The sequence below is a fragment of the Stigmatopora argus genome, chromosome 17, assembly GCF_051989625.1.
Source record: "Stigmatopora argus isolate UIUO_Sarg chromosome 17, RoL_Sarg_1.0, whole genome shotgun sequence".
NCBI classification, from domain to species: domain Eukaryota; kingdom Metazoa; phylum Chordata; class Actinopteri; order Syngnathiformes; family Syngnathidae; genus Stigmatopora; species Stigmatopora argus.
In genome coordinates this window covers 8,215,211-8,231,293 of record NC_135403.1, presented here as the reverse complement: position 1 = coordinate 8,231,293, position 16,083 = coordinate 8,215,211, and the positions used below count along the sequence as shown (strand labels likewise).

The 16,083-nt window shown below is 36.6% G+C and overlaps 1 protein-coding gene across 2 annotated transcripts in view; it reads left to right on the top strand.

Moving 5' to 3' along the window:
- The window catches only part of LOC144091577 (partitioning defective 3 homolog), a 179,810-nt gene that overhangs the window by 930 nt on the left and 162,797 nt on the right, over positions 1-16,083 (top strand). For both annotated transcript variants that reach the window (XM_077624044.1, XM_077624043.1), the window contains exon 3: positions 14,742-14,843. In XM_077624044.1, coding sequence (XP_077480170.1) covers positions 14,742-14,843 — 102 coding nt within the window. The remainder of the gene's footprint in view (positions 1-14,741; positions 14,844-16,083) is intronic.

Sequence of the window (16,083 nt, the reverse complement as noted above, 5' to 3'; positions counted from 1 at the left end):
TCTTAAATTCAAAAACTTGATTAACTATACGCAAATGTCGTTCGTAGTGAAGAGCTGCACCGCATTTAACTCCTTATAGATCAAGTAAATAGTGTAGGGAATTACAATAAATAAATAAATAAATAAATAAAACACGCAATTAACTATATGATAATCAGGTGCATGGACATGGCATTTAAAATGTTGTATAAAAGTGCAGCTAACATAATCCACACACATGGACATCATGTTTCAAATATAACTATATATACTATATTTATTTATAGGATAATGTATGATTTATTCACTTAATAGCATTGCAAGACATAAAATACAAAGATTCACAAGGATAAAAAAATAAGAATAATAAATAAAATAAATAAAATAAAATAAAATAAATAAAATAATAATAATAAAAAAAATTTAAAAATTTAAGTGGAACATGACACATAACACATAACTTCACACCTTCCTCACACAGTCGAGGACACTGTATGCGTTGCATATAATAATATTCGCTTTTTCTTTTCCTTTTAAGTGTGAAGTGCTCCCAATCAGTGTTACCTTTCCTTTGGTTTCTGCTCCTCATGTTTCAAAGATATTAACCAAGAAAAGACAACTTGTGTGATCTCACTTGACTGTACAGAATTAAAAATAGATTTAAAACAAACAAAATACTGATAAATAATAAAAGCACAACAACAGTGTGGTTGGTTATGTGGATGAAGCAGTTACTTTTGGAAATCTTTTGGAATACGTCATCACAGATGTCAAACACGGTTATTTATTATTTATTAAGTAGTTGGTTGTTGATTATTTATTTGTTTGTTTGTTGTTGTTATTTTTGCACATTGTGGTGAAGCTTTAAATCGCATTATACTGGTATTGTGACAATAAAATCATTCAATTCAATTCAAAAAGGTATTATAGTTTTATTATTGCCAGTACATTTAATTAATCCAATTATTTAAAATCAATAAAACAGAAATACACTCAATACAACCCAATAGCACTTCAAAGTGGAGTTTTTCCCCAATAGATTTTTTAAAATTTCATAGTAATTCACTTATTGTCTGCCATTGACAACAATAGACGTCCAATTTATTAAAATTATGAGGGCAGCTCTCATGCAACCATTCCCAGTTAATTAGACAGATAACATCACCAGTGGAAGAGTTTTTAATATGTTTTTACCCTTTTTAGCCACATCAGAGGGGCATATATGGAATATATGATCCCACTATGTATATGAGTAAAAGTCGAAATACTTGCAAACAAGTAGAAGTACAGCCTTGTAGCTCAGGACTCGAGTTATAAGTAACGATCTTATATGTTGTTAAAATGAGAGACAAATAAAAATAAAAAAATGTGACAAAAATACAGATTTATTGGTTTAATAACTGAAAAAAAACCCTACAAATCTTTAAAAGGGAAATTACTTATGCAGTTTTTTGGATTATTTTGACCCCCTTGAAAAGAAATAACATGTTATTGATTAAATACTGCAGATCAACATGCATTTTTAAAGAGGACTTCCGCTGGCAAACGGGAGTGATCACACATCCCCTTAATAGTTTTCTGTGGCTCAGCAAAATGGACTGGTCCGTTGATCCATGCTGTGGTGTTGTAAATGGAGAAGAGCTGGCTCCAGACAACACAGCCATCTGCAACAGGTCTGTTAAGCCTTTTGGGCCTCTGGAAGACATAATCACTCGTATAGAGAGTCACTTGAGATTTTAAAATGCTCCCAGAGCTGACAAGCATTAAAGAATAATCCTACTTTCTACCGCTGCATTTTATATGATTTATCTCAAGTATGTTGATGGATCCAAAATAATATAGGCCTTAAACTGCAATCTTTGCGTTTTAGTCTCCGATGCATAAAATGTATAGGTTCAGTAAACATTTACAAGCTGAATAACAATGTTCAGGTTTGACTGACAGTTAGTTATTCATGCAAGCTAGGCTTGTGTGCCATTTTTTTTCAGTCGGGGCTTTTGAGGGCTTTCCTTCAGAGGAAAATCATCTATGAGCCACTTAAACTCCATTAACTTCAGAGTCCTATCTGCTCTTCAATATGCACAACCATGAAGGATGGATGCCAAATTGCTTTGCTCGTCACTTGTGGCTGATGTTTTGCAGCACTTGGCCGATCAAGTAATAATTGAGACGCATTAGATAACGTGAGAAAAGATGAAGAGCCACCATGAAAGTCCACATGGTCATGATGGAGTGAAGTGAGCAGACTGTGATTCACCAGCAGACAAAACATGAGAGTTGCTGTTTCAGGGCAAAATTCTTTCATGTAGACAAGACAAAGTCATGTATTTGAGAAGAAAAAATTTCTTGGCTTTTCTCTGCAGCTTTTGGTCCAATGTGTGTGAACCTAAATATCTGCACCATGTATTATTATTTTTTAATTATTATTATTTTATTGATGCGTAGACTGTGTTGTTTTACCTTGTTTTGTCGCCGGTCTTTTGGTCGTCGGTCTTTTGGTCGACGGTCTTTTGGTCGCCCGTTGTTTGGGTCCGGGCGACCAAAAGACCGCGACCAAAAGACCGGCGACCAATCGACCGCACACGTGCAATATATAATATTATTGAACTTTAATTTTATCCATCAAAATGAATTCAAGCAACACTTTATTTGTTCTGATGTCGGTTCCTATACTGTGCTACATGGGATAACTGTTATATTGCTGATTGGAAAATGTTCTCATTTCCCAGTGCAGTGTTGTTTTACGGTGCTCAGCAGAATGCCGGAGACTATTCCATTGATCAACTCTGTGTATTGTAAATGTAGACTGTAACACCAGGCATTGATTCCCTTTCAGATACCATTTTACACCCACAGGGAAAAGTTTACAGTTAATCAAAAAGGTTCCTAAGATTGGCGTACTGGGTCATTTATTCTTAGGTGAACTTAACAAGTTGAACGGCACTCATATGCTCTATTACGTGAAACTGAAAGTGTTTGTGTATAAAAGATTATAAGTAAATGTCAGATCACTTAGTATAGATGAGAATTAAAGATTATCTGTAGATTAACTGTTCAAGGCAAGACATAACAACTGGATGTAATTATGTGAAAAGAGGGTGACTTGGCTGTTTGATGATGGGAATGTGGTGTGATTGATGGTAAATGAGGATGGATAAATTCAGACTTCTGGTCAAGCACCAGAGATTTTTGTAATTCATTTCTACCACATCAGGAAAAAGAGCAAAGGAAGTGTAGACTCAGTAAGATCTCATCACCCTCGGGTGATTTTCACATGTTAAACTTTACTTCTATCATTATCCCTCATTTTTCTCTTGGCAAACATTGTTGTCTTCCTGCAGACTAGCCTTTTTCTGCACTGCATGGTCCTATGCTTTTATCCAAACAGGTCATTGCCTGTCAGTCATTATCCAAAACATTCCTAAAAATATAATATATTCAAACCCTTGATTATCAAATATGCATGCTACACATTGGTCTAGGTGTTTAGAAAGCACTACATTTATTAGTCAAGATTAATTTGTCACTATGGCATTTTTATAGTCCTCATTTTAGAACTATAGTAAAAATGTCCAATACATAGTAAGATCATTATATTTAAAAAGCAAATAAAAAACATTGTAGAACAAGTTGTCGCATTTTACAACCTCATTTTCTGCATTAATGACTGTCGAGCAGGTTTCCCCACTCTGACGACTGGGTTTAAGATCAATGACACCACTGTGTGCCGCTTATCTTTATTAAACATTTTTTTCTCGTCAGGGTCAAGGTAAGGTTGTTTCAGGGCTTCCCCTCGTTTTAGAATGCCACTCGTGTACAGAAAACAGTTGCACACGTGTTGTGTAGGTGGTGCCGAGAGTGCAGGCAAGCAAAGACTTGTGGCAGTCAATGGTGCAACAAACATCAGGGCTCTGAATTAAGGGTTGAGCATGCAAAGCTGCGAGGATTTCTGGTTTCTCTTGCCAAATACAGCAGTCGGCAAGCCACGCGTAGTAGGGCCAAATACCTTTGCCTTGCCAAGTCATTTCATGACTGGTGTTTTCTCAACAGTGGAACTTTAGTTTTTTTATGTGTGTCTGTTTTTATACCATGACTTTGTACACTGGCATTTTCAATTCAGAAATAGATCATATGATGGCTTTATCATGGTCCTTCTCAGACTTTATGCAAATGAGAAAAGAGCAGATGAGAAACGGTAGTTCCAGGTCAGGGTCTTAGTAGTGTATTATTTCCTACCTGAGTCAACAATTTACAAACTCACTGGTTCAGAGAGTCCAGTTAATCATTAAGTAATATTTTTAGAAACAGGACAATGGAAAAATAGGCAGGCATGTTTGTATGTTATTGTTTTGTTTTCTTAGAACTTTAAACAATCTAGTTTACTATTGAAGCGATCTAGCTATTGTTCTTTTTAGTTAGTAGCATTCAGTAGGTATATTTTAGTATTATAAAATATGCATGATACATCGGCACATATTTCAAGTTTAGAGCATGCGAAATGTACTATTTTCAGGTTGCATGTTTGGGACTTGTGCTTTTAACATCGTTAATTATTCATCTGATGCACACAATCAGTCCATATCGACAACATAAACTGTTTAGGCTATGAGACAGCGCCAAAATATAGTACAGTATATCGTTTTATCAAAGGAAATCTAAGTGCTGTCTTTCTTAAGGGGCAAGTAAATCTTCCAAGTGAAGGACTTTTTTGCGGAAAATATGTTGATTCAAATGGGATGTTTGTGCATTAATCGGGGATTTTGAAACGTCTACTGTCTACAATTAACCTGTCAACATTCAGATTCATAGAAGCTTTACTTACTGTCAGAGCTGTCAAAGACTGAACTCTTGAGAAGCTTTTCTTCAGCTCCACCACAATTAACAAATTAGCCAATTCAGGCATGGATTTAAACATCATGCAAAAAAACAAAATGAAAGCATAGGCATTCAATGAAATATATATTTATAGGGCGTCCCTAGTCAGTTCTTATAAGCAATTATTTCATTCAGTTCTTGTGACGTAGAGATAAAAAAAACAACATGATGTGTACTTGAACTTATTGTTTTGAACGGGAATGTGAGAACGAAGCTGACCTTGAAGCAGTTTGCTTGTTTGCACTAACACTGGTCTTCCTCTAGTATTTCAAGTCGATAGTTAATATGATATGCTTGCATGTATTGTTGCCACCGTAGCAGTTGTATAGGATGAACTGAATTAGTCTAAGGAAGAAATTGAGTTGGTCAAAATTGTGAAATTATTGTTTTTTGGTCTGCGGGATCTATCCACTAATTAAATGCATTTGTTAGGCTTGTATTTTTTTGTGGAGAGGGCAGAAGGATTTTATTTATTCTATTTCCAAGCAATTTCTCCTATGTATCTGAATTCTACATCTATGAGAAGCAACATTTTTTTCTTAAAGCTGAATGTAATCGAAGCAAACAAGTCCTAGCAAAGGACAGCTATGTGGTTTGCGGTGTGTTGACACGACACAACATGTCAGACCTTCTTAAATGTGATCCAACATTTTGCCAGCAGCTTATTTCTGCAGCCATGATTGCTGTTGAAACACAGTCCCAATCATGTGTTGTTTGCCAGACTTAAGGAGCATTCAAAACATTTTTCTTTTTCGGTATTTACAGTACATGTACCATTGTGTCTACAGTTGTGAAATGAAAAAACAAATATTTTCAGGGAGTACTGTGGCTAGAATGGTTAAGGAACATTTAACACTTAAATTTATTACAGGAGTGAGTCGCCATTTATGTTACATTGTTGTGATTTCTTTAATTTTATTATATATTTTTTTGTTACCAGGCAATTAGTTCATCTTTTATGACAATGCAATTTTTTCCAGTAATTTTATGTATGTTGCAAATGAAGTAACGCTTGGAGTTGCATAAGTGGCAAAGTTTTACCAAACAACATTACAGCTGACTGGGAGTGCCTTGGAATGCACAGAGTGACTTCACAAAGCGTTTTCAAGGCTTAATGTGAGTAAATGTGAGTGTCTTTTGTTCTCAGATTACAAATCTGTGAATGTTTACATTCAAGCAAGGTTACCCTAGTATTACAAACACCTGTCACTAAAATATTGGCTCTTTGTAGCATTTTTCATTATGTATTTACACGAATAAGAGTCATAAATAGATGAGAAGGATTCATAGCAGACTAAGCATCATCAGATATATATATACATATATATCTGATGATGCCGACTGTTTTTCAAGTTGGCCTCACATTTGATGCCTCTGTCAGTATGTGAGAGTTCAGTTTGAAAAACACAGTGCTCTTTTGCTTCCATAGATTTTGCAATCAAGGTTGTTTTCCATTATTTAACATTTCTGTTTAATTCATTTGACCTAATATGACTTCGACTTACCGGTGTATAAAATCTAACCTTGCACGGATTGTCAAACATCTGCTGGGCGTGATTTCCTTTCAAACATCCACACAAAGTTGTAAAATGGAAAATACATGCTCAGAGTTGTACGAGAAAAATACCTCGCTATACACAATTTGTTGGCGGCACATTGAGGAAAATTCCATCGTTTGGGCTGAAATATTTTGGACTCAGCACTACCAGATGTGCTGATTGATAGGTCAAATTTGGCACTATTCTGAATTATATTTCTGTCTTCATATTGTTAATGAATGTACAGTTTTTATATATATTTATATATGGTACACGGTCCATTGGTCGCCGATCTTTTGGTCGACGGTCTTTTGGTCGCCCGGAAGGTTATTGATAATTACCATTTAAATCGTTGCTCAAATTCCCTAAATATAAACTGCGAATTACTATTTAGTCATACTTAATGCCCTAGTAATTATTAGGCTAAAGAAAAGCTCCAAATTTCCCGAACTTTTATTGTTTTTTGTTGGAGAACTTGTTAAGACCCTGACTGACGTAGCTTCTTAAAGGGACAACGCATGTACATACAAACTCTTATACACTCACACGTCGCCTCAGTGAAACTGTTCATGGCCATTGTTGGCTTTTATTGATGCGTGGACCGTGTTGTTTTACCTTGTTTTGTCGCCGGTCTTTTGGTCGTCGGTCTTTTGGTCGCCGGTCTTTTGGTCGCCCTGTTGTCGCGGTCCCGGCGACCAAAAGACTGGCGACCAAAAGACTGGCGACCAAAAGACGGCGACCAAAAGACCGGCATGTACCGTAGTTTACCAAGTTGATGAGCATGCCCATTTAAATGTTTTTTTTTCTGAAATGTTTGCGTAGACTTTGAAAGTAGGTCAGACTGGGGAAGTACAGAAGACAAATATGGGAACTATTTGTATTAAACTGTAAATGTTAAATACAATAGTTGGGTTGAATTGTCTTTGCCATTTTTAAGTTGTAGCTCTTTTATTTAAAGAATTCCACACTAACATAGTACAGTATTGCACTAGAACTACAATTAAATGAAATTCAATTCTATTAAACCAAGTTACCAAAAATGCCTTGAGAACCTCCCTCCCGATGCCTTTAAAGAGGACATTAGCAGCCTGGCTGATCACGCTGGATCACGGATCACGTCGCCGGCAAAAGACCGGTTGTAACTGGTCCGCCAGCAATGTAGTCCGTCCCCCTCTTCCAGGGTGGGACTCGAATCCTTGCCACATGTAACCCGCACGGCAGGAGATCACAGTAACCGCTTGAGACAAAATACTCCCAGTTACTGTATGCATTCCCATTGCATTTATGCAAATGTTTAGTCAAACTACATAGGGAATGTACTTTTGAGGGTGAATCAAAATATCCACATTAGGAATGAATTTTCCACACAAGCGATGTTTGTTGATTTGGGCATGTTCACTGAACATGTTTCTTCTTGCCTTTTTCTTAGTAACTGAAGACGGTGAGTAGCAGTCGGAATTCACTGGTGTTTACATCATCAGTATTGCCTTATTTTTGTATCCCATAGCAAATAAATAAGGCTCCAAACTTTTAGGCCAAATAAGATGGTTTCAAATGATACCTGCAGTTTGTTTAGCCTCTCCAGAGCTGTAATTTGAATACATTTATACTGGGAATATTCCCAAAATACTGTCTAAACATATTTGCTAAAATGTGGGATCACATCCCATCACATCCACGAGTCCTTATTGTACATTCTTGGGGCTAATGAATTTGAAAACCTCTCCAAAACAAGACCTGCATAAACCTCCCACATCTGTCCAACACATCTGTCAGACTCTGAGACCTCCTGATAATTACTCAGTTTTGTCACGACATGTGTGAGTGGCGTCCTGTAGAGTTTGTGGGCGTGGAATTGACCTGGTCGAGCTGGTTTCTCACTCACTGACAGCAACTCTGTCTTTCAACTTAATGCATTCACCTTGTATATCACTGAGTGCCCTGCATCACTCTAAACGTTCATTGACTTTAGCATTTGTCACAATTTTCTTGAAGGAAACCTCCAAGTTCCTCACTGATTTCCTCTTTCCCTGACATCAATGCAATGCATTTACTGAATCTATTTAAAATGCCCCGAAACCAAACCCTGTTTAGTTGTGTTGCTTTTAAGTTTGCAACCGTTACTTTTACCAGTTGCAATCAGTTGATATTTGCAGACAATTATTTTGCAACCTCCTTTACTTGGCAACATCAAACCAGTCTAGTAAAACCTAAAATGTCAGACATGACATTACCATTCTGTTCTATTCTAATATATTTCCACTTTGCTAATTGGATCCTTACTATGGGATTCTGGTCTGAATCCAGTCCATCTTCCGTTTGAGCATCACTTCAGTGTTTGATGTTCTCGGATCTCATGCTGCTCCTGACACAGCTGCACCACAGCATTTCAGGCTTCAACACACTCTGGCTCAATAAGAATTGGTTTGAAATATGATCACCAAGATTTAAAATAGTACACTGCAGGATGTCATTACTATGTTATGGTACAGTTGATAGTTTTGATGGTTAAATTCTTCATGGATGAGGTGTTAAGTGTGCCATTTCCTTTAACAGTAAACTAAATGACAATGCATGTGCTACCAAAACTTTCATGATATCTCTCTAAAACGGCTAGTGGTTAAATAGTTCTCTGCCTTTTAAAACACTAACAACCAAAGAAAGATATTACTAACATTATCTAAAGAGTTAATGAAATGAACTGAAGTATTGGTCAGTCGTAATATTTGTTATATCATTAATTTACTGTTCTTAATAGTGACTTCTTTGTTGAAGCACTAGAGTGGCTGTAACTACTAAAAGGAAATGTCATATGTCTCACTGACAAAATCCTTTTGGGAAGTTCTCCAAAAATTTGGAACTAGACCCTAATCTTGAACTTTAGTGACCTTTTCTTCGTAAATCAAGAAATCTATTTAACTCCCTCAAATATTAAGTCTACCTAAAGAATAAAAAAATACCAATTTCATCTTTTCTTCCGGACATTTTGCTTCGTTGTTTTATAAGGTTGTTGGAGATGGGTTGATTGTAGTTCAGAAATATTCCCTTCTACCACAACCCTTTTAAAACCACGGTTTTAAATCATCTGGGAAGGGAGTTGGGGGCATCTGCAGTTCCTCATCCCAACTACTTGACCACAAAGGACTTTTGTCACCATTTCCACATCATCTACAATAACCACCATGACCACCACATGGCATTGTGCCATTTCCACCATTGCTTCTTACAACGCTTGCCGGCAACACTTGGTGGAGAGATTGATAGGGTTACCATCATTACTTAGTGACATGAGTGAGAAGTGAAAGAACAGAAAGTCAGAAACCGAAAGAGTAGTTGCAGTGGAAGATGTCCAATAGATATAATTGATGTATCGTTCATACAGAATCTTGAAGGCTGGAATTTTCCCTAATCAATTGAGAAATTTTAAATTTTATGTTTATTTCATTTCATTTAATTGATGATGGACTGAGCCATTGGTTACTCATTTTATAGTAAAGTCATAGTAGGAGAACATATTCAAGTACTAGCTTAAGGCTCATGTTGACTATCAGAACATAGTGCAATGCTTTTTTGTACTCTGAAGCTTGAGTGGTCAGTCCATTAGCAAGCAGCAGACAAGGGCAAGGGCAGTGGGAGAAGCAGTCTTGGACCCTGCAGACATGACATACTCAATATTGCTCAGTGTTCCTGTTCTGTGAGTGTTCCAGTTGTAAATGCAATGGGGCAAGGTCACCATAACGAGGGATATTAAAGATTCTACTTCAAACATATTTAGAGTAGTTTTAGTGTCACTTTTGTTCATTTGTTCTATCTTTAATAAGTCTCAACATTCACTAATGTGTTGCCTTGCCACCAGCCACACAGTAGACTTAGTGGTCCTTGGTTTTTGGAAGTCATGCAGGAATGCTAGTATTATTCATTGATGATTTTGGAGGAAAAAAACAGAATTTAGTTGATGTTTTAAAGGGGTTAAGCCTAAGGTTTCTTTGCCTGTTTGATTTTCAGTATTCAGGTTTGGATAGATAACCTTTCATCTACTTTTATGTATCAAATTGCAGTTGGGCATGCAGAATGATGATAGAAGCCTTTGCCACGTACGTACGAATGAGTTATTTAGTAAAATAAGGCATATTTTTCTACATGCACAATTTATATATATTTTTAAATTCCTTTCATGCCTGGATTCCATAAAATTATGTACAAATGTACTCATATGCAGGGTGTTGACCAGTATTTTTTCTAAAATTATTTCTTTCGAAAAGTACATTCACTTGACTCCTAGAATATGTTGGGCTCTTTCTCTTTTAGGCAATAAGTACGCAATACAAAATGGAAAAGTTTAATGAAAGCCTTAGTTACTTTTCGTCATGTTCCATCATGATTAATACATGCTGTTAGTAAGAACTTGGATTGTAAACATGCCACTTTTAATGATAGGTGAGCCAAAAGTCATCATCAGATTTTGACTTTGCAGGCATGGAATGCTGCCAAAATGTTGCATTTCCAAAGTAATCTTTGGAATTATGAGTAAATTGATATGGAATAGTACATTTATCATGTGTGTACTGATATTTAGCACATATCAGATCAAAATTAAATTATTTATTCTTTTGTAAAATTTGATTTAAAAATAACAACAGATTAAAGAATACATAACATTTTTAAATTGATTTAGTTTTTTCCAGTACTCTTTGACTGTAATTTTAATGTTTGTCATCCATGTAGGAAAAAAGCTATTCATTTGGCTCAACGTTCAATCCTGATTAAAATGCTCTGTAATTTCTCTGAAGAGTCAAAGTAAACTATATTTATGTTTTGCCAAGTCATCATTTGCACCGCCTCACATCTGCGAGAAATCTGACCACTCAAATTATGGTTCTGTGGATGAACAGATGGCTCAAATGCAGCGTCTCCCTCAGGGATCTGAAGCGAGATCTCTCTGTAACATGACACTTACCTTCTGTGTCTTACCTCTAATAGCCACTTAAATCACATTGTTGACTCATTCTGAATGTTTTAATTTTCTCTCTCTCATTCAATGAGTGAGATAAGTGTGTGTTTTTGTGGGCCTCTCAGTTTCACTTTTCTAATGATGACCTTGGAAGTGCTTAGTACTGCAGTATTTCTGTGTGCAACCCCTGTAAGCAATAGTGAGCTGCACCAAGAAACAATTAAGCGTGTTATTACTAAAACACATTGCTCTAAATTGGGCATTTCAGTTAGGTTATTGTTACACCACTGACACATGTATCTTTAAAAAAGGTTAGAATTTATTCTCTTGCTCACTTTTCAGTGGTTGCCTCAACTTTCTTTAGGGCAACAGTACTGGCACAGTCTGCTATTAAACAGTTACTGTTTTACATATCTCACTGTCAAACTCTGGGAGTGAGGAGAATGATAATACGACTGTAAGGACTGACATATAAACTAAAAGAAAGATGTGATGGTTTGCTTTCGCAGGGATGTCAAAACATCACTCATCATTTAATTTTAGAATGGTTTCATACATTAATGATTCTCCTGTGCTTATCTGATTGCTGTAGGAACAGTGTCATTTTCAGGCATTGGCCATCAGCACAGCATCATATTCCACACGGCGACTCATGAAGATCAGATGTAGAATTGTTCCTGGAACTTTGTTCAGTGTAATCACCTGTATTTACAATTTTGAAGTCAAGCACATAAAATCACAACATATCTTATCTGGAGTCAGTCACACCACTACCATTGTGCTACAAGATCCTAATTTAAATTAATTTGTTGTGGTGTGCAAATTGAAAATCTAGTTGAGTGTTCAGCATGAATGGCACCAGCAGCTTGCAGTGCAATCGGAAACATTCACAGACACATTCTCTCTCTCAAGCGCAGAGTCGCCCCTTCACTGAATAACTCCAGGGCAAAGGCTTTTGTGGCGCTTTTTAACAGAGACAGGAAATATGGTGCGGTACAAAGACATGGATAATAGGGTGAAAAATCTTTTGTCTCTGTATTCAATGGGTGTGTGCATCTCATACACTGGGGGAAACCTGCGTGTCACCTCATAAACCAGTACCTGGTCAAGAAAATGTGGTGGTTTAAATCTACGAATAGTGTGACAGTTTTTTCACGGGTCCTGCTCAGATGTTGTGCAAGATACACATGTCTAATAATGAGATTTATTTGAATATTTTACTTAAACGTGTTTATGGATTTTACGACACCTGATGGTGCAGTGGTTCTTCCGGCTGACTTTGGTGCGAGGGGAGTATGGGTTTGATTCCCACTTGATGGCAGTGTGATCGTGAGCGTGAGCCTGCTGCGCATGGTTGACTGGGATAGGCTCCAGCACCCCCATGACCCTTGTGAGGATAAGTGGTGCAGAAGATGAATGAATGAATTTCACACTGTTAAGGGACAAAAATACAGAATTTTGAACGCAATTTACTCATCTGAGAAAATAATGCGAATTCTATGATTTATATCTTTAAAGGTTACGTTAAATTATGAACGCTAAAACGTTTGCTATGTACAGTAATCCTGCTATGTTTCACACAGACTTTTTCTTTGATTCTTTACAGTTTTGAAGAGGGCTTCTGGTTCAGTAATATGGTCTTTGCACTCACATTATTCCTCATGGAAAAGAACCATGTTTGTAAAGCATGTCAAATTCAAATAGTGTCCGCTCATGTTCTTGCAGCTCCGTGAGTGTGTCTTCGGGATTATGTTTTTTGTGGCTGAGCTGCTCTCACAAGTAATCCATCTGATGAACAAGCCAGGATGATGTCTGTGCCAAATTGACATATGGTATTTGAATGCAGAAATTCAACCAGTTTAGTTCACTCAATAAATAAATAGACATATTTAGACACCTGGGTTTCCAATCTACAGGGAAGACTTTCTCCACGTGTTAATCTGTCTATTCAACACTGGAGAGCATTTTCAACATATCTGAGGTGAATTCAGTAATATTGTACAATTGTATTTTTAATATGACTGTTAACTACTACTCTTCTGCTCATTTCTGGTCACAATACGGGTTTTTAGCTCATTTTCCTTCCTCATAAACGAAAAAAAAATCCCTTTAACACACCAACATTTCTTTCATGAGTAGACCATTTTTCCTGGTGAACCAGAGTGGAGTTAAGTAAAACAGAGCCTGAAGGCAATTGACCACAGACCCAAAGATAGCTCAGTTTGAAAGAGAGTGAGAGCTCTCTTTTTTCCCTAACATGATGTTGGAAGAAATAGTCTTCTTCTATTTCCTTTCCTGTCTCAATTGTCTCTCAAGTTTCAATGTTTTGAGACCTTGAGATGGCCAATGCCAGAAATAAAAGAAGAAAATAACAAGGGGAAGGGAGGAAATAGACTGAAATGAAAGCTTTGAAATTTACCTTTCGACTGTTTCCATGCTCAAAAATGGTTTGCTTTACCTTTTATATCCACCCAGTCATCCTAATTATATCCTACTTATCCTCTTTAGGGTCACGGCTGACCTGGAGCCCATCCCAGTTGACCCTGGGAAGTGGGTGGGGTGCAACGATTTAATATGTGCAACTATTATTAGCCCACATGGTATATAGTACATAGTTCATCCCGCCTAGTAAAATATAATCACATCATTTAGTATTTACTTAAACTGTAACAAGTATTTGCCTCTTTCCCTAAAAGAGACCACATTTTTCTCATTTAGAAAAATAGAATAAGAATGATATGCTTTTATCCACTTCTAATAATTATCTGATCTTATTAATTTTTCACTTTAAAATGGTATTGTAACTCAAAACAGCATTGAAGTATGTAAACAGGTTTTCTATTGAATTTTTCTATGAATTTATGTTCATTCTTATTGTTGTTGCACATCCTTTTGGATGCTGTAATACTTTATTTTGCGGTGATATTTTTCCGCCGATTAGCAGTTTACTATGAGCTGAGGGGCCTTGATATTTTGTATCATCACCAGTCTGCATATTTAATGTCTGTTTTTGTGTACTCCTGATGTAATTTGTTCCTAATGTTAGTTTTAAGTGGTTGGATGATATTGATCAACAGGTTTCACATGGTGACACTTTTGTACATTAACAGTTGATTCTTCACAATAAAAATCATGAACCAATGCAACAGGGCACACAGAAGATTAAAACATTTAGTAATAGCGAGATTAAGTCAATCCATGAACACGCTGCATCGTGCCAACTGATTTCCGCATTTACGACCCACATAGTGATCAGATCAGCTGATAACAATATCTGTTAGCTTGGCAGTGAACATTTTGAACGGCTCAGATAATGGCCCCAATCCTATATTCATGAATGGCTAATACATATTATGGGAGATACCTTTCTAACATAGCTGATTATCCTTTTTTTCCAGGACCCCAGCTACTGGGTCCAGGTACACCGGTTGGAACACGGTGATGGAGGAATCCTTGACCTTGATGATGTTTTAAGTGACGTCGTAGATGACAAAGATAGGGTGAGTCCTAGTGTTTTTATATCTCTATAAAAATGACCACCCTTGTTTGGGTAAGTGGTTTGGAAGGTGAATTAATAAATGTCGTAAGATATAAGAAATATATAAAAACAGGAAAACAACAATTCAGTGAGCATTTTGCAGTTTTGTAACTGAAGCAACTAGAATATTTTTAATGCATGCCCCCAACACATTGCTCATGATAATGACCAATAGGTGCCATAGTTACAAATCAGGTGAGATGAGGGGTGAAAGCAGATTCTTTACACCTGCACCTGCTACTACTCTTTTGAGAATAGTCATGTCTGATAAGGCACTGAATAGCAAAATCTGAGATAAAAATCTGCTCTTGACCTGAATATATGACTAAAAAGTCAAGTTTGGAGACGGTAAGTGATACTTTTATGTTTCAGTGTGGTTTGCTAGTGTCCTCCACAGGAGCGCTTCATATTAAATGTTAATTGTGTTTTTGGTGTAATGACAGAGCAAACATCACTCCTCTACCAAAAATAATCCACGTGTGAATTGCTGTAAGCCCCAAACTTCCTATGCTATAATTCTTATGAAACCGTTTTAACTAAGCCAGATGTTGTTTGCTTCCCGGCTATTTTATTGGTTGCCTATTACAAGAACCTCCTCCTCAAATTCAAAACACACAATAACCCCACCCCTCACTATTTCATCAACCTGCTTCTCTTCAACCTGTTCTACTTCCCTCTAGTCGGAACTACACACTCAGGACTTTGTGACACTCACTTAAAGTGTATTAATCGAAACAGAATCAACACATTGACAGTTTGTAAAAATAGTTACATATTTCTGTTTTTCCCCCTTCTCAGAGACACAAGTATTTAGGCTCAATCTAGACTAAACTTCCTTCATGATTAGAGAGTATTGCGTATATTTGTGTCCACAAACGGCCAAAATGATTAGTAGAACTGTTTGTGTAAATACTGTGTGGGTGTTTAGTTTGTATTTGTAGTAGTAAATCCAGTCCATCAGGTTTTCCGATCGGCAGGAAACCCTGTCCCAGTTTTTCTGCATTTTACATTTAACCATGGTCTTTTCCTTCATTTCAACCAGTTAAAGATAACATTGATAATATTGTGAGTGATGTTAAGTTTTGAAATGGCGTTTTTATTGTTGTGAGTAGAAGTGGGAACAATTTCCGTGTGATACAAGTCTCACAATCATAATTAGCTCATGATGTGTTAATACAACAAATATCACTATGGCACCCAGT